The sequence below is a fragment of the Heloderma suspectum genome, chromosome 1, assembly GCF_057233095.1.
Source record: "Heloderma suspectum isolate Gila_16-S chromosome 1, 16-S_ref, whole genome shotgun sequence".
Taxonomy (NCBI): Eukaryota; Metazoa; Chordata; class Lepidosauria; order Squamata; family Helodermatidae; genus Heloderma; species Heloderma suspectum.
The window spans coordinates 96,473,216-96,497,796 of NC_139458.1; the positions used below are offsets into that span (position 1 = coordinate 96,473,216).

At 41.6% G+C, this 24,581-nt stretch overlaps 1 protein-coding gene across 1 annotated transcript in view; it reads right to left on the minus strand.

Annotated features, from left to right (window-relative positions):
* The window catches only part of ANO1 (anoctamin 1), a 177,990-nt gene that overhangs the window by 56,960 nt on the left and 96,449 nt on the right, over window positions 1-24,581 (minus strand). Inside the window, exons 9-14 of the mRNA XM_084852047.1 lie at window positions 24,105-24,170; window positions 23,535-23,590; window positions 21,454-21,495; window positions 14,327-14,391; window positions 11,574-11,708; window positions 4,353-4,513 (exon numbers count right to left, since the gene is read on the minus strand). Coding sequence (XP_084708173.1) covers window positions 4,353-4,513; window positions 11,574-11,708; window positions 14,327-14,391; window positions 21,454-21,495; window positions 23,535-23,590; window positions 24,105-24,170 — 525 coding nt within the window. The remainder of the gene's footprint in view (window positions 1-4,352; window positions 4,514-11,573; window positions 11,709-14,326; window positions 14,392-21,453; window positions 21,496-23,534; window positions 23,591-24,104; window positions 24,171-24,581) is intronic.

A 24,581-nucleotide genomic window follows, 5' to 3' on the forward strand; every position in this document is an offset into this window, starting at 1 on the left:
ACTTCCAGCATTTCTGACCATTGGCCATGTTGGTAGGGGCTTCTGGGAGTTGAAGCCCCAAACATCTGGAGATCTATCTTCTGCACATCCCTGGACTAGGAACTAACTGATTCAGAGGGCAGAGTGTTGTTTTCAGTGTATCATCTATTTGAGTTGCTCAAGGCTAGACGAAGGGACTTGAAAATGTAGAGTATAAAGGAGTGATGGTGGTGGTGGTTGGAAGTGAGCAAATGGATATTTGATTGGATGAGGAGATGAGACTATTTAAAGACATGACATTCTGCTTTGGCTTATATATCACATTTCTCAATGTATGTAATGTGACAAGGCACTCTACATGATAACAAATAATCTATCTCAGTGGCATAGGTTATTTTGTTCAGATTAATCTTCCTTCCTTCTTGGCTTCCCTGCTGCTGACTGCACTATAAAATTAAATCTAAACTCAATCACTCTGCTTTTCAATCTTCCATTACTACACCCCCCTCCCCAATACCCCCCTTATATTAAGAAAAATAAAAAGTGATGATTGAGTGAAAAGAAAGAAAAGCCACGTGCTGAACTCTCACAAAGGCTATCTCAACTGGAATTTATTTTAATAAAAAAAATTGATTCACTATATAGCTGAGCAAATAGAAACTTGAACTGTATTTCTCTTATCAAATGGCATAATGTGACATCATTAATGAAAACATTTTCTATGTGGCAGGCAATTATCTTAATTTTTAAAATACCACAGTAGGATTTCATGTAGGAGGTGGAGGTCAGATTGGTAAGAATAATTGTTACAAGTTCTATGGTCTAAAAAGTAAATAAAGGCTACTTTATTCTTCATAAACCTAGTATTAGAAAGTGTTTCCTTTTCTAGTCTAATCTCAGATTTCTTCTGGATAGTCTCTGGGACACAGTCGAAAATCAATCCATGTGGGCCATCTTTTCAAGGGCAGAAAAAAGTCTTCCATCCTGTGGGAGAATTTATCCCACCAACATATATTAGAGGTAATACTAGCATAAAGGGGTATAATAGAAGTTGCTCACACTTGTTCCTTGAATATATAGGAAGCTGTCTTAGACTGAGTCAGACCATCCACCCCAGAACTGTCTACACTGATTGGCAGTGGCTCTCCAATCAGACTGTGGTATTTCCCAGCCCTACCTGCAGATGGTGTGGCTGAACCTGGGACCTTTTGCATGCAAAGCTTGTGCTCTTATCACTGACACTTCTGCAAGTCACATCTGTGACCCAAGATAGATGCAAACATATGAAAGACTATCATAAATGGCACGCGAAAGCTGAGTCACATAGCATTTTTCCGAATCAGATACAGGGGGGGAAAGGGACGTACACCTGTTTATATCATCTCATGAAAAAATGTCGACGTTTATTTTTCCTATGTGAACACATTTAGAAATTACAGTGCACCTTGGATTAAAGTATTTCTTAGTGCATTTTTAGAAGTTAAGTTTTAATTTGCTATGTTTGGATAGGCTCCTCACATATCTATTTCAGCTTTACTCTCTGATCCTCACAGCCAGCGGAGTGCAAGACTGAGCGCATAGATTCCTGCCATGAGGTATGCAGGAGCAGGTATGACTCATTGAGCTTGGAATGCATTGCACTGCAGTTGCTACTTCTGAAATTATGGTTTATTGCCTTGGCCAGACTATATACCAAAATTCCTGGGGAAAGGCAAATTGTAGGGAGCTGAACTGAACTGTGGTTTCATACACATGGCAAAGCAGAAGCCTGCACAATTTTCCTCCTACATGTGAATACCTATATTGAAAAAAATGTCATGTGCAAAGTGGGCCTATTTGGCACATCTGATTTTGAGGTTCCAACATCTGTAGGCAATGACCTTACGGTCTCTTTTTCCGAACATTTATGCAGAACAGCACTCAGGTTTGAAGAGTACCATATAAGAACTACTAGGTATCTCCCCACTTGAAAATATGATGATAAACCCTTCAAATGTATTCTTTGCCACCTCAGAATTAAATGTGTGAATTAAGCCTTAGGAAGCACCTCTGGGGTTTACGGGCCTTTACGAAATAGTTAAAGGGTGAGTTCCAACTGGTGTCCCTCCACTGTTGGAAGGTGGAATGGGGAGGGCAGAGATTTTCACCAACTCTCATAGCCCCCACTGCAGACCCCTGCACCACCTGCCACACTGTTCCCAAAGGTCCCCCAACCCTCCAGAGCACTGGCTGCAGGGGGGATTGCTGAAAATCCCTCTCCTCCCTGTTGCACTGATGGATGCCTTCCGTCAGCAGAGAGTTGCCAACTGGATACCACCCATAGTTTTTTGATTACATTTGCAAGTTTCAAAGGATAAGAGGGACATGAGTAAATGAAGACAGGTTTTTCCTCCTGCACTGGATTTTGGACAGTGCATGCTCAAACAAGCGCTAGTAGATCTTCTGTAGGCAATAGCTGGAAAAACAATGAGAGTATGGAACACAGGATGGGTTCACATTCTTTCCTTCTTCCTCTAAAGCAGGGGTAGGCAACCCAGTGCCCTCCAGATGTTCGGACTACAGCTCCCATAATTCCTGACCATTGGCTAAACTGGCTGAGGCTTATTGAAACTGTAGTCCAAAACATCTGGAAGTCACCAGGTTGCCTACCCCTGCTCTAAAGCAATGGAGGCAATCTCAGAACAACTGGACCTTGAGAACTGTTGACTTTTAGTTCTATGTGCAAATTATTGCATCGTCTATCTCATATATGATAGTCTGAACATTGTCCAACTGCCCCCCGTTACAAATTCAACTGAAACAATAAAACAATACACCATCAAAGGAAACAAAATCACCCAGTAACTACAAAAACAAAATGAAAACGAAAACTAAAAAGGTAAAAAATCCCAACAAAAAATATACAAAATAAAATCAGCAGCCAAACTAAATTAGGAAGTAGATTAGAGGCCCAATCCTATGCATGTTTAGACAGAAAAAAGGCCTAAAACGCCCAGCATTCCCCCAGCCAGCATTGCTGGCTGGGGGAATGCTGGGAGTCATAAGCCTTTTTTTCTGTCTAAACATGCATAGGATTGCACCCTTGATCAATTAAAAATGAGATATTGTTCAAGCATAGGCGGACAAGACAGATTTAGCCTTACATCTAAAAGACAGTAACAGCAATGCCAGGTAAAGCTGTAGGAGAAGGAAATTCCACAACCATGGCAATGTCACCACAGAAAAGGCTTTCTCTCCAGTAGCCACCAGACTAACCACTAAAGGCAGGGACATGTGGAGAAGGTACCTCATCCCAGACTGTTCAGAAACTTATAGGTCAAAATCAGCACTTTGGGTTGTGCATTCTGCATATGAAATGCATTAAACATGGTCTCCAGATTGAACCTAAGAAAAGCCATGGTGCCTATCTAGTCCAAAATTCTGTTCCCACAGTGGGCAACCATGTCTATAGGAAGCCCACAAGCAGGACATAAGTGCAATAGCACCCTCCTGCTTGTGTTCCCCAGCAATTGGTATTAAGAGGCATACTGCCTCTGATACTGAAGGTAATATATAGCCATCACAACTAGAAGTCATTGATCACCTTGGAATATATGCAAGTGATTTTATATGTGAAAACACCTATAACACGTTATTTCTTGCATATGGTGCATGTGTGGGGATGCACATCCAGGCACCACCCACCCTGCATTTTCAGGAACTCTGATGAGGGTTTGTGCAAGTCATATGTTCATGTGAAGAAAACCCTTACTTATGTTTAGACTTTATGTGTAGATCTCAGTTTTTCTCCTTGGTTTTTCATAGTCCATTTAATACATCATTCTCAATTGCTACAGCATCTCAATAGTAGACCACAGAAGAGTTTTTGCAAATGTGGGATGCCCCTCAAAAATAAAAGGACACCTTGAGAGGTACAAACACCATCCTATTGATAACACTAATGCACTTAGAAGCTTGGCCATTATTCAACCTTGCTTTGTTCTGAGAAGTTAAAGACCATTTGTGTAAGAACCCCCTCCCCCATAAATCTCTTCTCCAATAGTCTAATTTGGAAGCCAAGTCTGCAAATAGATTTTGTTGGCAAGCTATGCAATCCCCGTAATGCTATCTATACATGCCATGCAGCAATTTTATGGCAAATGCTTAATTTTATATTCATCTAAGCAACTTTCTGCATTTTAACCTTCAGTTCAGAACATAAATATAAGCATGACAGTTTTATGGGAGAAGAGGAAAAGAAGGGACTACATATAATTAACTGTTGAATTGTAAAAACACTGATTTATCCTCCTACTTTGTTTTCTTATGCATGTAACCAAACTGAAGACCCCAACCAAAGCCCAGGCCTACGAAAGTCATGCAGACATTCTTACCCCATAGAGCCATGAAGACCGAGAAGAAGACAGTTGCTGGGTTATCAAATAGGTGGCTTGCCCGAGCTGTAGCACAAGCAGAGCTCAATTTCCAGTAGCTACATGTGCTGTCACATAAGGGACACATGGTGATATTGTTTCTCTGGTCACACATCTCCATGCTGAGGGAAAGCAAGCAGTAAATGTAAAGTGAATACATCCCATTTTTCAAGCTTGGTTTTGCCTTGTGCTCCCCTCTGACTTGTAACTTATATGCAAGGCACATTTATCTGACAGGTCCGTCACAACCTGTTTTTCATGATTTTTCCATTTCAGATTCTACATAAAGCGGCATAAAGTACTGGCAAAAACGTAGAATACAAATATACATGATAGATTAGAAAGGCCAGGAAAGAAGTACTATCATGTATTTCTTTTTACAAACTGGAAAATGTTAACTTAAAACATGTGAACCTATTATGTTGTTGTTATCTCTGCTGGTTTGTGTTTTGTGATACTGTATTAATCTAAATATTTCTGTGTTGATGCAGTATCTTCGGCTTGGGCTGTTAAATGCTTTAGACAACATTAGCCTGGGAGACTGCAGAAGAGCACTAAGATCTTCTATTTGAATCTCCTGAGACATTCAGCTTTTCTACACGAGGCTGTTAAATGGCTGTTAATCTGCTGTATCTACTTTCAGTTTTGTTGCAGGATTACAGAACTGCACTACATAAGGCGAGACTCCTTTCCTGGTTTTCCACTACATAACCTCTAGGTGGCACTGTGGTATAGTTGAATAGCGCAAATACACAAGAGGAAATTTCACTTTCTTTGATAAGTTTGATAACCAGAGTTTGAATCTGGTCTTCAGACATCAGTTAAAGCTAATCCTAGGTAATGTTAACCTTGTTTATAGCACAATGCAGATGTAATGCCATGACATGGAAGGAACTAATTCACACTGGGTGTGGGGAGGCAATGTGCAAGATTACAACCTATTCTCATTCTCTTAACAATGATTAAGATATTATTTCTGTACAGGACCTGTCTCTAACTAGAATTTGCCTCTTGCCAGGAATTATAGTAAATAATGAGGTCAAGGCAGCTTTGGAAACTGCAACAGAATTTGTCCCAAGTGGACTAACACTTGCTTTGTTACCCCTCATGGGACCCCCCCCCCCATACATTTAGATTAGCATCTATATGAATGTGACAAAGGCTGTATACAAGGTATACAAGGTACAAGGCTGAGCCTTTTTCTGGAACAGCCTTAAGAGGAACCTGCGCTAACAGCATGATCCTATGCAAGTTTACTCAGATGCAAGTCCCATTGGGTTCAGTGGAGCTCAATCTCTAGTAAAATCCCAAAATTCATGGTCAGGTAATGCCTTCATAAGAGCCAATCAAATGTGCGCAAAGCTGTGGGCAAGCTTTCAAGATCTCCAGATGTCTTCATCAGGCAAGATTTACCAAAAGCAAGTGTGTGTGTGGGGGGGCTGTTTTGAAAGTCATTAAGTCTTGGTGAACTAAGTTCAACTAATGGGCAGAAGAATCCTAAATGTGGTTGGAAGTAAGGTAAAGTGGTGGCTTGTGCTGGCCACGAAGGGAGGGGGTTACGTTTTTGCCAGAGAGAACTACCATAGTTATTTTCTTTTCTTTTTTCCAACTGTCTCTTCCCACCTCTTGATTTCAGTAGGGAGGAAATTACCTAAGTGAGTTCCAGGCTGTTATAGGTAATATGCTCAGTCTTGGGGTCTCTAGGGTGAACAGGGGGGCTTTGGATCCAGCAGATCCAAGGCTGCTTCTACCATGCCACTGGAAAGCTTAGTTTCGGGGTCTACCACAGAGCTTTCCACAGGCACACCAGGGCATACTGGGGCCTCCACCCACTGGCAGAGCGAGCTCCTCTCTGACAGCATAGGAGCACTTGCAGCCCATCCTAATCCCCCCTCCCCAGCAGATTTGAGTTAGGATGGCTCTCTTAGTCTAGATCTGATTGGGAGATGCTTTTTAGAAAAGCATTCACTCTACTTTAGGAAAATCATAAAATGACTGAGGTAGAAGGAACACATGCTATGTCACACTATGTCATCTTGTTTAGCTTTCCTGCCCTAAAAGCTGTTTTTATATATTTTATTGCTGTAAACCGCCTTGGAAAGGCTTCTGCCCTGAAAGGTGGCCAATAAATGTTTTAAATGAATTAAATTAAATACATACAAGAAGGCATTTTAATGAATTTGACTTCTTATATTGATGGGTAGTCGACTTGGACTGAAAAAGCCTGGGTTTGGGCATGAAGATTACTGGGTGGGACAGGGGAAATCATTTTCTCTGAAACTAACTCTATCCCTAAGCCTTTTTGTAAGAGCGTAAAAAAAGTATTCTAAAAGAAGAATAAAAAATAACTCCTTAAAAGTCAGCTTACAAAATTCAGAAGCAGTAAAAACAATAAAATCACAGCTTAACAAAGTAACAAGACACCACTACTAAATATCATGCCAGCATATATCTATGTATGCTTCTCTGAACTTCTGGGAGGAAAGATGGGATTCAATGTGGCAAGTAAATGGTTTTAAATAATTTCTTCTTGTCCTTTACTCAGTAAACAGGATGAAGAAATGTTCCCCTTCTTCCTCAGATCCTTTTAAATAATTCCAGAATCTAAGGACATCACCCACTCCTTTTATCTAGGCTAAACATAAACAGTTCTTTAATCCTTTCTTCATATGATTTGCCTTCTGGAACTTTATCACATTCTCTCCTGAACGCTTTCCAAACTGTCAACGTTTTTCTTGAACTTAGTAGTAAAGACAAGTGAGATATACAACAAAATGTTGCAGTGTGGTGTGCAGCTGTTTAGGATTCCACCCATTCCATTTCCTCTCCCCCACTTTTCCCTGAACAGACACTCATAATTATATGGCTGCTAAGCATGCTCAGCCCTCATTGGGCTGGTTTTGGGTTCCCTACTTAATTTCTTTCCTGAATAATGTTTTGTACTTCTGCAAGCCCTGGGGTTCCCCCAAGCCAGCTGTGACCTCCCTCTTGTGCATGGCGGTACCATTGTTAGCTTCATAAGTAATGGCATTCACAGCCTGAACATCAGAAATAGAGAGAATTATGATAATCATAAGCAAACTACCATAGCTGTTTTAACATGTTTCTTAAGTCCTGATTAATCATAAACTGCTCTCCGGGTATTGTCGGACTACAACTCCCATTATCCCTGACCACTGGACATGCTGGAATCCACCAGTTGGAGGGCACCAGGTTGCCTGAACTAGATGATGGTATAGTCTTGTTTCCTTTTTAAAAAGCAGTAAGCAGTTTCTTGGGGAAAAGGGAGTCCCCATATAGCCTGTGCTAACAGTCTGTAATGGTGGGTCATGTCAGAGAGATGTTAAGAACTTTAGCCTACTGTTTACATGATTAAAGGAACAGTGGGGCCATATCAATGACCCCACCTCCAAGACTGCACGGATCCCTGGAGTCACTCCCAACCCCATGCACTGAGCATGAACAATTGTGAAGGGGATGCCTATTCATGTAGACAAGTATACAGGCCTCCATGGGAGTTGGAACCCTACACAATCAGAGATCTAGATCCTGTGCAAGCCTACACACATGGGCTTCACTTTCTCAGATGTCCATGCTCAACATGTGCATGTCAGCAGTGGGCCCAAAAAGCCATGTGACCTCAGGCCAATGTTGCACTCTTGGGGCCCCTTTAATTGCATGGCCCCCTCAAGTGATTAATGTGTAAAGAGGGCCATAGAATGGACAGAGAAGTAGATCTGGGCTATAGATTGACAACTGACCTATACAACGCAGAATGAGATGAACGGTAGAATTCTGGACTGAACTACTTCAGACAGCAAGGTTTAATGTAGCTCTCTCACTCATGAGCTAGATTACTACATTCAGGGATCTTTTTACCAAGGGGAACATTCAGATATATTACCACCTAGACAGAGCCTGAAATGGTACAGCCCAAAACTCTATCACCACTTCAATCTACTGCCTCATTTTTGCTAATATACAATAGAATAGGTATAGAATAGCTCAGAAACAGAATTTGGAACTAAAGCTGATAGAAAACTAGCTCCAGGCAGTGGAAAGTCTTCTGTGTTACTAAGGGAGTTCCTTATCCCAACTATCTATCTATCTATCTATCTATCTATCTATCTATCTATCTATCTATCCATCCATCCATCTATGTGATTGAGCGGGTGGTGGCGATGCAGTTGAAGGCACACTTGGAAGAAACTGATTATCTAGATCCATTTCAGTCGGGCTTCAGGCTTGGGCATGGGACAGAAACAGCCTTGGTCGCCTTGGTCGATGATATGAGGAGGGCTCTGGATAGGGGTGAATGCTCCTTCCTTGTTCTCCTCGACCTCTCAGCGGCTTTTGATACCGTTGACCACGGTATCCTCCTGGACCACCTGGAGGGATTGGGCATTGGAGACACCGTATTGCAGTGGTTCCGGTCCTTCCTCTCCAGCAGGTACCAGAGGGTAGCACTGGGAGAGGAGGTTTCGGACCCGTGGCCACTCACTTGTGGGGTGCCACAGGGTTCCATCCTCTTCCCGATGCTATTTAATATCCATGTGAAGCCGCTGGGGGCTATCATCAGGAGGTTTGGGGTGCGGTGTCATCAATATGCGGATGACACGCAGCTCTACCTCTCATTCAAATCTTCACCAAGGTTGGCTGTAGAATCCCTGTCCAAATGTCTGGAGACTGTGAGTGGCTGGATGGGGAGGAACAAGCTGAAGCTGAACCCTGACAAGACCAAGGTACTTTTGGTGGGAGACAAGAGGAGGCTGGGGGATGTTGACCGGGTGTTGAATGGGGTACGGCTACCCTTGAAAGACCAGGTCCGCAGCCTGGGGGTCATTTTGGACTCCCAGCTGTCCATGGAGGCTCAGGTGTCAGCTGTGAGCCGGACAGCGCTGTATCAACTCCATCTGATACGGCGGCTGCGCCCCTTCCTTCCCGACCATCTGCTCCCATCGGTAGTACATGCCCTGGTCTCCTCTCATTTAGACTACTGTAATGCGCTCTACGTGGGATTACGCTTGAAGACGGTTCGGAAGCTGCAGCTGGTACAGAACGCGGCGGCTCGCCTGATTAAAGGCAGCCACTGGCGAGATCACATCACTCCAGTGCTGAACGAGCTGCACTGGTTACCAGTTGTTTTCCGGGCCAAATTCAAGGTGTTGGTTTTGACCTTTAAAACCCTATATGGTTCCGGCCCAGCCTATCTTAAGGAGCACCTCCAGCAGCACCAGACAGGCTGCTTAACAAGATCAGCCTTGGATGGCCTCTCTGTCCCATCCAGCCAGGACAGCTAGACTGGTGGGGACGAGGGAGAGGGCCTTTTCTGTGGTGGCCCCCACTCTGTGGAACTCCCTCCCTAGGCAAGTCCACCATGCCCCCTCTTTAATGAGCTTCCGCCGTGCATTAAAAACGTGGTTGTTCAGGCAGGCATTTGGGGTGGGTTAGGGTATTTTAGAAAATGTTTTTATTGTAGAATTTTATTGTTTTAAACTGTTTTATTGTATGCTGTACATCACCCAGAGTGGCTGGGTGACCAGCCAGATGGCCGATTAATAAATTTAATAATTTTTTTTAAAAAAAATCTATTTATTTTAAAATAGGCTGTTTTTAAGGGTAGAATCATGCTAAGTTCATCACTCAATAGGTAAAAATTTTGGAAGATATATTTAATATTTTATTTTTATATTCTTCAGAAATTATTTCAGCCAAATACCAAAAGGAAGCAAAAATGTTGAGTAAAAGCAGACATTTCCCATAAACCACAATACTGTCATACTGTTGCGGCATTTGACTAATATATATTATTAGCTTCATTCTGTTTCCTGTAGCCTATATTGATCTATTTTCAATTAAACATCTGAAAGCTTTAAAAAGCAGCTACAGTGAACTAGGACTCTTGAGAGATATAGAGCAAGTAGGCTGATACCTTTTTTCTTGAACATCATCTGTTGGTGTCAAGAGTATTCAAGCTGACAAAACTTCAAATTACAAAGAAATGATAATTAAGCAGAGGCAGTAAAAGGTATCACCTCATTAGCCTTGCATCTCATGCAGTGCAGTAAGATACAGGTCTACTCAGAAGTAAGCTCTGTTGATTTCAATGGGATGTACTCCCAGATAAGCGTACATAGGATTGCAGCCTTATCCTTGGAGAATATAACTGTAAACAGTGAACTAATTATGACTGTGGTAGATGAGTGTTCACCTACCTTAATACTTGTATTATTGGCAAAAGCATCGTACATATGCATTTTAAAGTTGGATGTCTGTCTATTTATCTTAAACCATGAATTTTGCTTCCTAATGAAAAAGATTGCTCTTAAATCTTTGGCAATCTTCCATAATGTCTACATTTATCTGCTAATACTCTGCTACAATGCTAGTTACAGGTTTATCTTTTACATGTAATGTGAGTATAGCAGTGTAAGTCACATGTGAGAATTAAAACACATGTACAGTTCAATACTCCATGCCCATTGATAGGTATTATTTACACTCTGGTCACAATCCAGATATTCTTATGTACCAAAAACTGTGTGGTGCATATAGGCACTCAACGCAAGTAGTTCAATGCACATAAACTGTGGTTGGCAGCCACAGACATACAGTGGAGATGGATAGCCATTCATAATGAATATCTGATTATCTCCATATTGCTGAGATTGGAAGCACATAGGTTTTGGTCACTTCCTTGTGCAGTCAAAGGAGCAGGAATGGATCTGCTCTCCTCATGGAGAGATGGTGTTATCTCAGTTGTGTTATGTTATGCATTAAGAATGTATATAATTGATTGTTTCCCTTTTTTGCACACAGCAGAAATCTCATCACTGAAACAGCTATCAGGTGTGCACAGCAACCATGTGTGCACAGCTATCATGTGTGACATAGGATTGATGGGTAAACAGCTGTGACAGCTAACACACAATGGAAACTTCAACGTAACTATGCCTTCATGTGAGGGCTGGGTTGGGATCATAAAATATTCTGAATTCTGAAATGCATTTTGTATTATGACATACAAGACTACTATGGCTGAAATTCTAAATAAAACCCAAGGTCTCCTATGAAAATAAAGTTAGCATGCCTTTGAGTACACTGAACATTCCCCTTGTCATAAAACAGAATGAGGAAGCTTTGAATACATGGAGCATGGAAACCCATGCATGTATGTGTTACCTTGGTATATTCTCATCCACTGTTGCACAACCGTACAGGAACACGATAATCCCCACAATGGAAGCTGGAATAAGCATTTGTGTATAAACTCCCAGCCAGGCAAAATACAATCCAATCTTTTCACCAAAGTACTTTCTGAAATACATTGAAGACGAAAAACACTGTGTAATGTTTACTATTTCTTAAATAATATCATGGCTAAAAGTATGAATCGCACAGCAGGTTTGACTTTGAAGGAGCAAATAAGCCCTGCTGATTAGCTGGAATGCATTTCCCCTTTGAGAAATATTGATGGCATACTGCTTGGAACAGATCCAGGGCTGAAGGCATCAAGTAAGTCCTTCAATCCTGTTTATCAAGCAGGTTTGCCCTTCTGTTTCTATAGCTATCCTGGTCACTATAGGATGGTGCTCTCTTCACACTGCCACAGTTCTGAAGTAATGACAAACTATGGTTAATTGTTACGATGTCAATCAGGCATGGGCCTCAGGCTCACATGCTCTCTTATTCCCTTTCCCCTTCCTCCGTGTGCAAATAGAATACGAGGGAATCAGAAGCTTCTGTTTCTTGTTAGAAGCAAACCAGTTTGCCAGTACATCTGAAAATCAGCAAACTATGATTTGCCAAATCATGGTTTGATCACAATCTGGGATCCCAAACAACGGTTTGATCCACGTTTGGAATCCTAGTTTGTGGGCAAGCTATGCTTTGAGCAAACCATAGCAGCAAACTGTGGTTTGCCACTAACAAGTAACAGAACCTTCTAATTTTCTTCCGTGGTACATGGAGGAAGGGGAGGAGGGTGCCTGAGTTTGAGGCTCATCCCTGCTCATCCTAATAATGAAAAACCATTTTTTATTATGTCTTGCCTTCCTCTTAATGTACAGACCCTCCTGTTGAAAAAGGCAAGAAATGCAATTCTGATTCTAAGCAAAGAGACTTACTTTAATAAAGCCTTACTTTATTCTGTGTAAACGAATGTGATAAATGTGATAAATGTGCAGTATATTGGAATATCTGGCCAAGAGAAGAAAGAATGAAGTGGGAGTTGAGAGAGAAAAATGCTTTCTCCTGCTGATTTCCCCTAGTAAAGCTTACAATAAGTCAGAGTGAACTGCTAATGGATACTGTCTTACAATCAGCTCCAATTACCAAGTTTGGACTACTGTGGTGATACTTGAATTGAGGGACTGGGGATGGCAGGGGACAACAGCAACATAAAGGCACATTCAGGGTTTCCCAAAGTTGCAGCTCCACAGGAATGAGTGAAAGGGGAGTTTCAAGACAGTAGCTGCTGTTTACCCTGTAGCTTCAGGCTGGAGATAAAGCTATCGATCCTTTACATTTTACTTCACTGATGAAGAGGGAGATGAAGCAGCCATGCCTTCTTCTGCTCATTCCCTGCAGGCTATTTGTCCTCATCATCAGGCAGACGGCTTGGAAAGGGATCTGGGCAGATATATTGAACAAGGTTTCCAGGTTTGGAGGAGTGGGAGATGGAGGATCTAGTAAGTTTAGAAAGGGGAAGTAAAATTCTGAAGACTTGAGAACCACAGGAGCAGTGGGATGTGGAATTATACAATTTATGTTAAAAGTATCTTGATCTGATTCTGTTGCTGTCTGAGATCTGTGTATTGTATTTCTAGTACATTTGTTGAAAAAGCAAAACCAATAAATGCTAGTTTGGAAAAGTTATTTTTGCCACAGTTTAGCACCGCTGTTGGTTGTGAAACCAGATACAGCCAGATGATCACCATATGGCCTGGGCAATCTGGAATTTCCTCCTGAGCCTCAAGTTCAATTTCCCTTTTTTTTGGATCATTTCATTTGACTCCAAGCTTCTAGATGACATTTTCCAAAGACAATGTTTCACAGCCAAAATGACAGCTTTTGGAAACAGCAAGAAGGAAGAAAATATATAAATATCTGGGCAGAACAAAGAGGCAGCTTTCTGCTAACCACGTGTATTGTTTTTCAGATAGTTGTAGCTCTGCAACTCAGGGCTGGCCCAAGACATTTTGCTGCCTGTGGCAAAAGACAAGATGGCACCCCTTTCCATTCCATGTACAAAAGTTGACTGGACTGATGGTTGAATCTTTCTTCAGCATTGGCAATGGGACAGCATCTTTCACCACACCCTAAGGCAGCAGACTAGGTACCAACTTGAGTATTTTAACGAAGGAAGAAATGGCCGCTGGAAATAGTCTCCCTTATATAGTTTGGAGGACAATGAATAGGATGAGGGTGGGGGTACCAAGATGTAAGATGAATTTATTTAAGTGGGGGTTGCTGGTTGACGACAATACATTATGTGAATGTGGAGAAACCCAAGACCCAGTGCATCTGATGGTGTGTCGATTACTGCCGGAGTCTTGTATTGTTGATGATCTACAGCAAGCTAATGACAAAGCTGTGGCGGTGGCTACATTTTGGCAGAGCAAAGTTTTATCTGAACACGAAATAAATAAAGCAGGCTAGGTTAGGGGGTGCAGGGCAGGCTGTGTGACCAACAGCTCTCTCCTCCAACTCCTTGCTGCCACGTCCCAACGTCTGCTGCCCAAAGTACTGCTTCACTCTGCCTAATGGTACGGCCAGCCATGCTTCAACTATCACACACACATACTCATCATCGTCATCATCATCAGATTTTTAACCCAGCATACATACAAACATGGAAGCACTTGGAGAAGAAAAGCGGGGTAATATCCTGGTTTTAACACAAGAAGTATCTCTAAATTTCAAATTATTCTTACCTCACTAGGTCAATTGGTTGGTACTTATAAAAGACTCCATAGCTTGCCCACTCCTCACACAGGAGCTGTAAAATAAATTTAAAATGAACATGAGAACCACAAACAAGCAGTTCCTCCCTTCCACTCCACTGCAGAGTTCTCACTGTCCTCTGTGTCACCACCTTGAGGTTTTTCTGTTTCTTAATCCACTGATACATACTATTTGCATTAAGTATTGAACATGCTTGGTGGTTTGCCTCACTGACAGCTTCTTGTATTAATCTACAACAGCGCTAATTGACAGACGTAAAGGGTGGGGGGAAGCAAGTGAGGCCCCGATGCTATGATCTGTAACACTGCATATACCAGGAAGGCGCTTAATAGATTTGGAGGATGCCTGTTCTTTGAGTTATCGGTGTGGGTGAGCCAGAAGGAACTGGCTTTCAATCACTGAACTGATTTTATGCCTCTACATGCAAGATGCACACTGAACCCAAGAGCAGAACAACATGATGTTTACTAATTCTTTTTAGACACAGGATATTAGCCAAATGAAATAAAGGTCACTGTTTGTATAAATTCATAAAGTTAGTACAGAAAAAAACTGAGTTGGCAAAAGAAGACAAATTATATCGTTTAGAGTGAATCTTCTTGTCCCACTGTAATGATGGAGACTAAACCTATTTGTGCTTGGGGAATGGTTGGCTGCTGTAAGTCATTACACTGGCCCTTTCTGGATGTGCAATTCTGCCCCACCCCTTTAAATTATGGATATTGATTTTGATTTGTTCATTGGCTCACTGCCAGGAACTTTAAATATTCTATAGAGGCATGCATCTTATCACCAAGCATCTTGAATTTGCACCTAAGCTCCTTAGGGTATATCAACATGGGTGCAAATTTAGGGGTTAGTTTTACATGGGATGCATGCTGTTTCAAATATGTGACAGTGGAAGGTGCACACCACACCCCTTCAGGAGGCAAGACTGTGGAGTTTTCACTATTGCAGCATTTATTCCAATAATCCAACTCTAATTTATTATGCTGAAGTTTAACTTCTGAAATAATCACATTCTCCAAATTTCAAGGAAGCTTTCCGCCTTGTTTTTTGAGACAACAAACATATTTAATACTTTGGGACTGACTACATGATTTCAATGGGTAAAATCTGGCAGTCTCCACCCACCAGCAGAATTGACACCATTAGTGAAACATTATTTCCCCTTCCTCTTGCAGTCCCCCCAGTCATGTCCCACAAAATCTGCTGTGGGGGGCTGGGGGACTGCCCCCCCCAGACCAGATTTGGAGGTTGCAGGGAGAAGATGGAGAAGTCTTCTCACATGATGTTGGGACGAGAAATTGCAGTTTGGACGAGGTGATAATGAAAGCATCCTTGCCCAGGTCAATATTGTAAAAAAATCTTGCTGAATGGGATAGATATTCCATCACATTTTGGGACTCTCCTTCCCATCAGTGCAAGAAAACCATGAATGAGGGGAGTACTGATTTTATTCCAGTTCCCAAGTGGTTGATAAAAGAGTTGCATCAGGTATATTAGACCTACTGCAAGCTTATTTCTGGAGATAGCAACGTTGACTTGCATACATCAGATCAGCTTCCTGCCTTTACTTCGGGACTTTGAGCAACAGCACATTTTAGCCCTAAGTTCACAAATCAAAGTGCACTGAACATTAACTTGAAAAAGAATCGTTAAGGTCACAGAGCTCTTCTTTATTTATGCTATGGTGCCTAAGATCAGATATAATTCCTTAGCTGTGGGGTATGTGCAAAATATCACAAGGACCGACAGCGACACAGACTGTTAATAAACAGGTGCAACTGCCTGTAGCACTCAATGTCAATTAAACCCTGCATTATTTATTATGGAAACACAAAATGAATTAATCATGTTGGGTACTCCCCAACTTACATGATTGACAGTCTGTGATGGTCTTAAGTTACTGTGAAAGGCCAGTATGTTCTAGCCTTCAGCTTAAAAAAGGCTTTGTACCTTTACTGGAGCTTCTCAGAGTAATAACAAATTACTTCAGGATCATTTGGAAGAATGAGGTTCACACAAAATAGAATGCCCTAATCTGACAGTTATATAAGTTCCTTTTCATCCATTAGTGTTTTTCTATGTAAACAATATTCTAAATTTAGCCAAACCTTTGATTACTGAAATGTTTTGTATGTTCACTCAGAAGTTCAGAAGGCTCTACTATATTCTTGTTATGCCATGGGTTAGCATCCTGAGCTTCCCCTCTCCTCCAGCATAGCTGTTAGGAGAAATCTAGAAACTTTCACTTCCATTTTGGACTAACTGTAGCTTGTTGTGACAATCTAGACAAATTGCAGTTAGCTATGGTTTATTATAATAACCCAACTTCAGACTTTGGTTTATGAAACTGGCTTGTTTTTGTAAACTATAGTTAAAATTAACTGCAGTTTAGGGTTTGCACGTAACACTAAACAGTGGTTAATCAAAAACAAGTGGAAGCTTCTGATCTCCTCCTCATGGCCATGCAAGGGAAAGAAAGGGAAGCAGGAGCTCATTAGCCCAAGGCTCACACAGGGTCAACATTGTAATGCTGAACTATGGTTTTGTGCTATGTGTAGATAGAGCCTGTGTCTTACATTTGATTCACCCTGGATCACTGGCTGAATTACACTTAGATACGAATAGATCAAGGTCCTCTTTATATTGTTAGAGTATTATTCATCCTATTTAAGGTTTCTTTTACTTTCACTTTTTCCAAAGACAGTAAAAAAGAAAAGGAAAAAAAGAGAGCAAAGGGGTAGATTTAGAATACATCTACTATTATCCATCCATTCAAAAACATTCAGTAAGATGTTCTGGATGATGTGACAACTTCTCAGAAGGTCCAGGCAGGAAAAGATTGTTTGTAAAGGTCCTGCCTCTGCACCAGCTGCATGGGGACAGTCACTTTTTAATCAAGTACTCTCGTGCAGATAGGGACCAACATACTCATACAGCCAGATCCAGAGGCTCCTTGCACGCAGGACCGCCCCCCCGCCGCATCCTCAGAGAAGAATTGGGAATCCTTTGCTATCAGAGCTCTAACATGCCTAATGAATGCCTTCTGAGCTCTAGGTTGGGACCAGTATGCCAGACTGTAGACACCCAGTTCTGAAGTAGGGGAGGCTATCTTTTTACATAGGTTCATGACAAAACAAATTACATGCCGTTTCTTTTCCCCTCCTGTTTTGCCATTTTTAGAACTGGTTCCTTTTTCAAATAAGTACTAATGGTTCTTTTAAATATGCACATTAGCAACGGCCAGGTTTCATCATCCACTATTCTCCCTCTTTTTCTTTTTCTCTACGGCAATAGGTGGCTGTGACTCTGCTTTCATTCCCAGGGTACTTTCAGCAGAAAACTTCCAGTTTTCCATAGTAGTTTAACATGGCTATGACATGGAACTAGCATTAAGTCAAGGCAAAACAAGAATGTGAAAAGAATGTGCTTAATTTGGAAAAAAAGATGCTGGGGCTTAAACCTGTCTCAACGGCATTACTTCTGATGCATAAACGGTGACTCCTAATCTCAAATGTGTGGTTATGTGGGCTGTGGTACCTAGAGGTGGTACACTTATTCTAGTGAAGTGTGTGGCATATGCGGATGAGGAATCGTGTATGCAAATGGGTGCTGCATATGTGGAGCTGCTGCATTAAGAGCGGGGGCATAGAGAAGGGGCTGTAGCTCAGTGGTAGAGCATGTGTGTTGCGTAGAGAAGGTCCCAGGTTCAATCCCTGGCATGTCCAGGAAGGGCAGGACAACTCTGGAAATCTACTGGCAGTCAAGTGTTGACAACAGAGGGCTAGATGGACCAATGACCTGACCTATGGCTTTTCCGCACAAGGCTGTTAATTGGCTGTTAATCAACTGTACCTACTTTTGGTTTTGTTGCAGAATTGAGATTTGGGCACTACATAAGGAGCAGTTGCTTTCCTGCTTTTCTGCTACATAACCTCTAGGTGACAATGTGGTATAGTGGAACAGCGCAAATACACAAGAGGAAATTACACTTTCTTTTACTTTCAGAATTAAATGCTGCATTTTCCCTGCACTAAAAAACCCTCACTGCTTGTGCTGGTTAGACACAGAAGCAAAACTGGATGGTCACATCATTGTTTAAAGAACCCGTGAATGAAAGTGAGTAGGGAATGATGAGCTCATGATAAATGCCTTGTGTAGAAAAGCCCTCCATAAGGGAGCTTCCTATGATCCTGTTCCTAAATTCCCTGCACTCACATCTTTCCTCTCACACAGATGATTCGTGCTATCACCAGTGATATGACCAGGGCTACACGCCCCCACACCCCCCATACACATATAATTTGGCCAGAATAATATATATGTTAGATTCAAATAGAGAACAGAGAATGCTAAATACACCCACAGCTGGCCTGGTGCCTGATGCAGAATAGCAAATGATGCCTCCCTTGCAAGTCAACATGCAGAGTGCCCCAAACCAGCCAAGTTATTCTGGAACCCGAGGCAGAAAATCCCACAAGCACATCTCCCTGAGAGTAACCCCAACCATCAATAAATTAATCACAAACAATTTGCTACCACTCATGACACCCAGAATCAGCTGCCTGAGGCAACCTCTCACTCTGCCTAATGGGGGGGCTGGCCCTGATACATCCCATTAAGTGGAAAGAGCATGTGTATGTGCTAAATTTGGCAAGTGTCTGTTTGAAATACTTGAGGGAGGGTGCTCCTCCCTCAGTTACTGTTTCTGAATATTATAAAAGGCATATATTCTGAATTTTATATATGTGTGCCCATCACATTTGACAAGATGTATAAATATTGAGTATTCAAGTGATCTGCCCCAAGTATAAAATGTAGTATACAAAGCTGCCTTCACTCTGTGTATTCTTAAAGATACTCTGTTCTTTATTGTTTCTTTCACAGGCCTGCAATGAGTCCTGACATGTAAAATAGGCCGGAGGATCCAGACCATATTACATCTGCTGTTAAAGGGTAACATTTGCTATGACATTCAGGACAAATGGCAGGACAGGCTCAAAGTCTGGCGAGATAAAGGTTTGCGGTCCCCCTCCCCTGGCCATCTGAACAGCACAATATTGGCTGCATAACCAAAGATCCCATGATTTATAATCTAGAATTTTATACATGATTTATAATCTAGATTCTAGATTATAAATCATGCGCCAAATTCTAGATTATAAATTCTAGAATAACATTTATCCTTACATTATACAAGTTAGCTTAGACCTCTTCCGTCCAGAATGCCTGGTCCTATACTCACACACACTTGCTCATGTTAGTGGAATTTATGATCAGTTGGCAGTGCAAATTCAGTAAGGCCTGCACATTGTTCCCCCTGCCCCACCCACCCCTCTCTCTCTACAAAATCAGAAGAAAGAAAAACAGATCCAGTCAAAATATTAATCTGGAATGGTGCAACTTGCATCAGAATCAGGGTTCCATGGGAGCTAGAACCTTGCTTTCAGCCTAACCCTAAGCATGTTTATCCATAGGTAAGTCTCAGTAATTCCCCCCTCCGTCCTGACACTTAGCCAGCTACTCAGAGATTCTTGGAGGAAGGCCGGAATAAAAATTATTATTATATTAAAAACCCAATCTGTAAGTATGGACTGTGAAGATAATGTGGCTTGGATGAGTGCATTCCCTCCCTCACTTGATAGCCAACACCTGGCAGTCTAGTACTGTCCATGAACCACTGAATTTGATGAATTTATAAAATGGCCCTTAGAAAACCTAAAAAGAAACCTCTTCTCCATTTACAGTTAGAGCAATTTTCTTCCTGGATCCTTGCTCGTGTTTGGCCCAAGGCTTACAAAATGGGCTATATGACTGCAAATGTCATGTGCAAGCAAGGATACGTACAGGTTTGCTAGCTCAAAAGTAAGGCTGAGCATTGCTGCTATTAACTGGGGCTGGGGAAAAGGAACCCAGCTCCATTCTGTTTCTTGATTTAAAACATTTTTATACCACCCTTCATTCTGTTTAGAATTTCAGGGCAGTGCACAATTCATTAAATCACAACATAAAATACAACAATAAAACAACAGGTAAATGCCTTAATTCTTATAACAAGCAGCTAACCACATTTAGTTGGGGAGAAGCCCCAAATGGCACTGATTTCAAATGAGGTGGTAAGCTGCAGGGAGGAGTATCTTGAACAGGAGCTCCAAGCACCTAAACTCTGGTGCCTTCTGTGCCACCAGGGCCATGTTTCTATCCCCTTGCCCTTTGCTGCTACCTTTGCCCTTAGCGAGCAAAGAGCTACTTACCTGCCATTAAAGCTCACTGGTCTTGCTTCTGGTCTTTCTGATCATCAGCTGCTGCTTACCGAATGCAAGCCTTTCCTGTCATCACCTGTATCTGTCTGGCCCATCCGGCTGACAACCAGTTTCCCCCTGGGTCCTGAAACCTGACTGCAGTCTCATCCCTCCTGGACTGTGACAGGAATTTCCTTCCAAGTATGGTTACAGTCTGTTCCTATCCATGTTTATTTGGAAGTCAGTCCCACATTTTAATAAGACTTGTTGACTCTCAAGTCAATCTGTACAGGACTGCAGCCTTACCACCTCTAATTCTTGTGCAGATCTTCTTGGAGTAAGCCCCACTGAAATCAGTGGGGCTTACATCTGAGTAAATATTGGAAGGGTGTTTACAACTCTGTTTTATGCATATTTATTGGGAAATAAGTCCCACTAATATCAAAGGGGCTTATTTACAAAGAAACTGGTGCAACTGCACCCTGAACACATGCTCAGAAATGTGTTAGTGTGATGGCTCCCACATGCACAGAAACAACCTGCCACAATGTCCAAGCTGCTACCAACCTTTCCCCTACCCTGACTCTGTGGTACTGGAATGTGCTACCAGAATACTTCTCCCTCCCACTTGCTGCCCAAAGCAATCAGTTGGGTGGCTTGGCTGACCCTGACAGTTGGCATATATCTATACTGTATTTTCTGCTAGAGTGAATGTAACATTTAAAAACAACACTTCTACACAGCACTGATTGCCGCTCTGTGAAATCTTGGCAAGCGTTCACATCCCAAGAGGTGGCTTTGAAGTGGAAACTCTTGAGAACCTGCTGAGTCCCACTATACCAACTTACTTTTCTGTCGTTGGGCTCAACATGTTCACCTTCGTAATCACCCTTGAAAAAAAGAAAACCAGTATTAATCAACAAGTTGGCATGCATTCTACATATGATGTATTTCTTCCATACAGGGCAATGGTTCACGGCCAGAAAAGTAGCCTAGACAAAGTAACATACGAATTTCAAAGTAGCAAACAATGTCCTGGACAGTTCAAGCAAATGAACAGAAATTGAAGATTTCTGGCTGTGTTGGGTACACAATGACTATGGGAAGAACAATCCCTCCTCTCTCTCCGCTACATGTTTTAATAGAAGGTGGCAAAAGGGGCATAAAGGCTTCAGCAAGAGCCTTCTACTTGAAGGTCTAGTCCTGTGTTCTGGCAACAGGATGCAACTTGGGTTAGCGAGATTCACACTGTAATCAACCAAATAACCATCTTAAGATCAAACCGCACGTGATATTTATCATACATATTCGCCTCTCATTGCCTGATATCCTTCCTTCCTTCCTTCCTTCCTTCCTTCCTTCCTTCCTTCCTTCCACTGAAAGCAGCCATCCAGGCTGCTATCTACAACAGAAGACCAGCACTGAAGTGGGGAAAGGTGCATTAACCCTTTACTTTGTGTTGATTTTCCAGCTCCAAGCCCTATGGGAGAAATTCCCCCCGCCCTGGGATTGAATGCAGTTGGGGGCAGGGTGGTCTAGAGGTTGAAAACTGGCAGAAAGGAAGGGTCCATATGCCCTTCTCCATTCTGGTCTCCCACTGGACAGTGCAGCTTGAGTGGCTGATTTAGATAACAAAGAAAACACTGGGGTAAAAACTACATAATCAACACCATGTGTAGTTTGAGCCTGCTTTCCCACAGAGAATGCTGGTAGCAACTCCGAAGTTCAGAAGGACTGAAGAATATACTCTGTTCAGCATTCTACTCCTTAATCTTTTGATTAACCAGTGTCAGCTAATGACAGGTGTGATGCAGTAATGCTAGAAATCACCTCCTTGGTATTTGAAGGCAACAAGAGCCTACTCCATCAGTAGGCTCTGATAAAGGTAGATTGCTGTCTATGAAATCTCTTGCTACAATAAATCTGTATAGTCTTTTAAGATGCCACAGGTTTCTTTGGCTTGGTTTGAAAAATCCACAAGACGATGAGGATGAACTGGTACTTCAAAAGGGCCAACACATTAGAAAGGGTTTTTTTTAATGTAAAATGAAATAAAAGAATAGGCCTAGAGGCAATTTCCCATATTAATCAGAAAAAGATTAATATACATGCATTGCTTTAATAAAATGGAAGGCAACCTAAACTAGTGACCAGATGTAGCTCCAAGACCAAGGGGAAGTGACTCCCACACTTCTCCAGAAATGTATGATTTGGGCTTTGGTGGGCCAAATCAATGTATCATTGAATAAACACATATGCTTTTGTTGTTGCTACTGTTAACATTATCATCATTACCACCAAGCACCCAAACGCACGCTAGTAATTGTACATTAGTAAAGGTACACACTACTTCTAAATATGAAAATTACTTGCAGTCATTGGGGTAGTTTACTATAAATATTAAGCAGCAACAAGTTGGCCATCCTTGCATAAACATAAACATGAGTTAATATATAGCCCATGTTTCAGGCTATAAACAATTAGAATAGATAACTAATCCACCTCTCCAACCAAAATTGTCCACACCATCACAAACATGCATTGCATTTGTCCAGAGGATGTCAAAGAGATTTAGATCAGGAAACCAGCTAGATGGTGCCACAGATAAATATGTAGCCTAAAGGTCCCAGTGCCCTTGACAGAAGAAGGTCGAAAGCATGGCTATTTGCTGAGTTGGTCCTTTGCCGAGTCATTTTTACAGCTCTATTTTATATAAAACTAAAGGAAGTTATTCTATGTGTAGCAATGCCTTTAAAATGTTGGCAGCTGTATTCTTGAAGAAATTGCTAAAACATAATATAAAAGTAGAGCAGGACACCAAGCTCCTGAAACACTGAAGATGTTTAGGATAGTGCCATTCATACCTAATGCACTAAGGATTCTTGGTATCAGTTTGGAGAAACATAAAACATATTCCAAGACCACTTACATCATGCAAGGGATATGCAGCACTGTAAACGCCATTGGCAAGCAGACTGGTGATCCCTGGAAAAACAACAGAGGATATCTATTTATGCTTCCAAGTTTGAATTCCCTCAAGTAAACCCACCTTCCAATTCTGGAGATTTCCCCCTCAAAACATCAGTAATTTTGTTAGATAATGAATCTTGATCTATTTTGTTTACCTCCACATCCTTTGACTGTATAGATTATTAAACATGATTCATTTTAAGAAATGGAAAGCTGTGGAGAATGAGAGGAAGTCAAACATTGCAGAGTCAAGAGCTGGAGGCCAATGACTTGAAATTAGTCATTGTAATAAATTACACACCCTGAAGCTTCAAGTTGGATTTGAAAAGCAAGCCCACAGATTTGGAAGTGTAGCAAAAGATGAGGTTGTAAGAAAAAAAGAGAATTCAGCTGGGATTGACCATTGGGAGCAATACACACACACAACCATACACGCACACATTCATACCAAGAGTTTTAAAATCAGATTTAAGCTTGATTAGAAAAGCTGGTTGGAAAGCCTTCAAAAAGACCTTGGCATAATACTTACCATATTTACCACATTTTCGTCTTTTATTTAAAAGGGTAGTTTCCTTCTTTCTTCCCTCTCCTTTCCCTGTTTACACATTTGTCTATTAGTTATATGATTGAGCAGATACAACGCTTCTGCGATGGGGAATCTGAGGAAGTGTATATTATTCCTTCAGGGGCATAATCTTTAATTTTGGAATCGAATGAGAGTGTACATATTGGGAGGTGCTGTAAATATAGCTGGGATTTTGCAATGAGTGAAGAATGTGCTTAGAAATCTTAGCTTGCAACAGAATTCCAGTGACTGCTAGCTTAGTTATAGACTCTTGAAGGCTGCAGTATTTGATTCCTATATATGTTTTTCATTACAGCTGCTGGCATAGCTACTTCCAAATACGGGATACCTGACAGACTTTGAAAGGGTGGTGTTACCTAACAAAACATGCTTGATGATTCTGATACCCTATCTTTAATGCTGAGTTGGTTCTAGACCAAT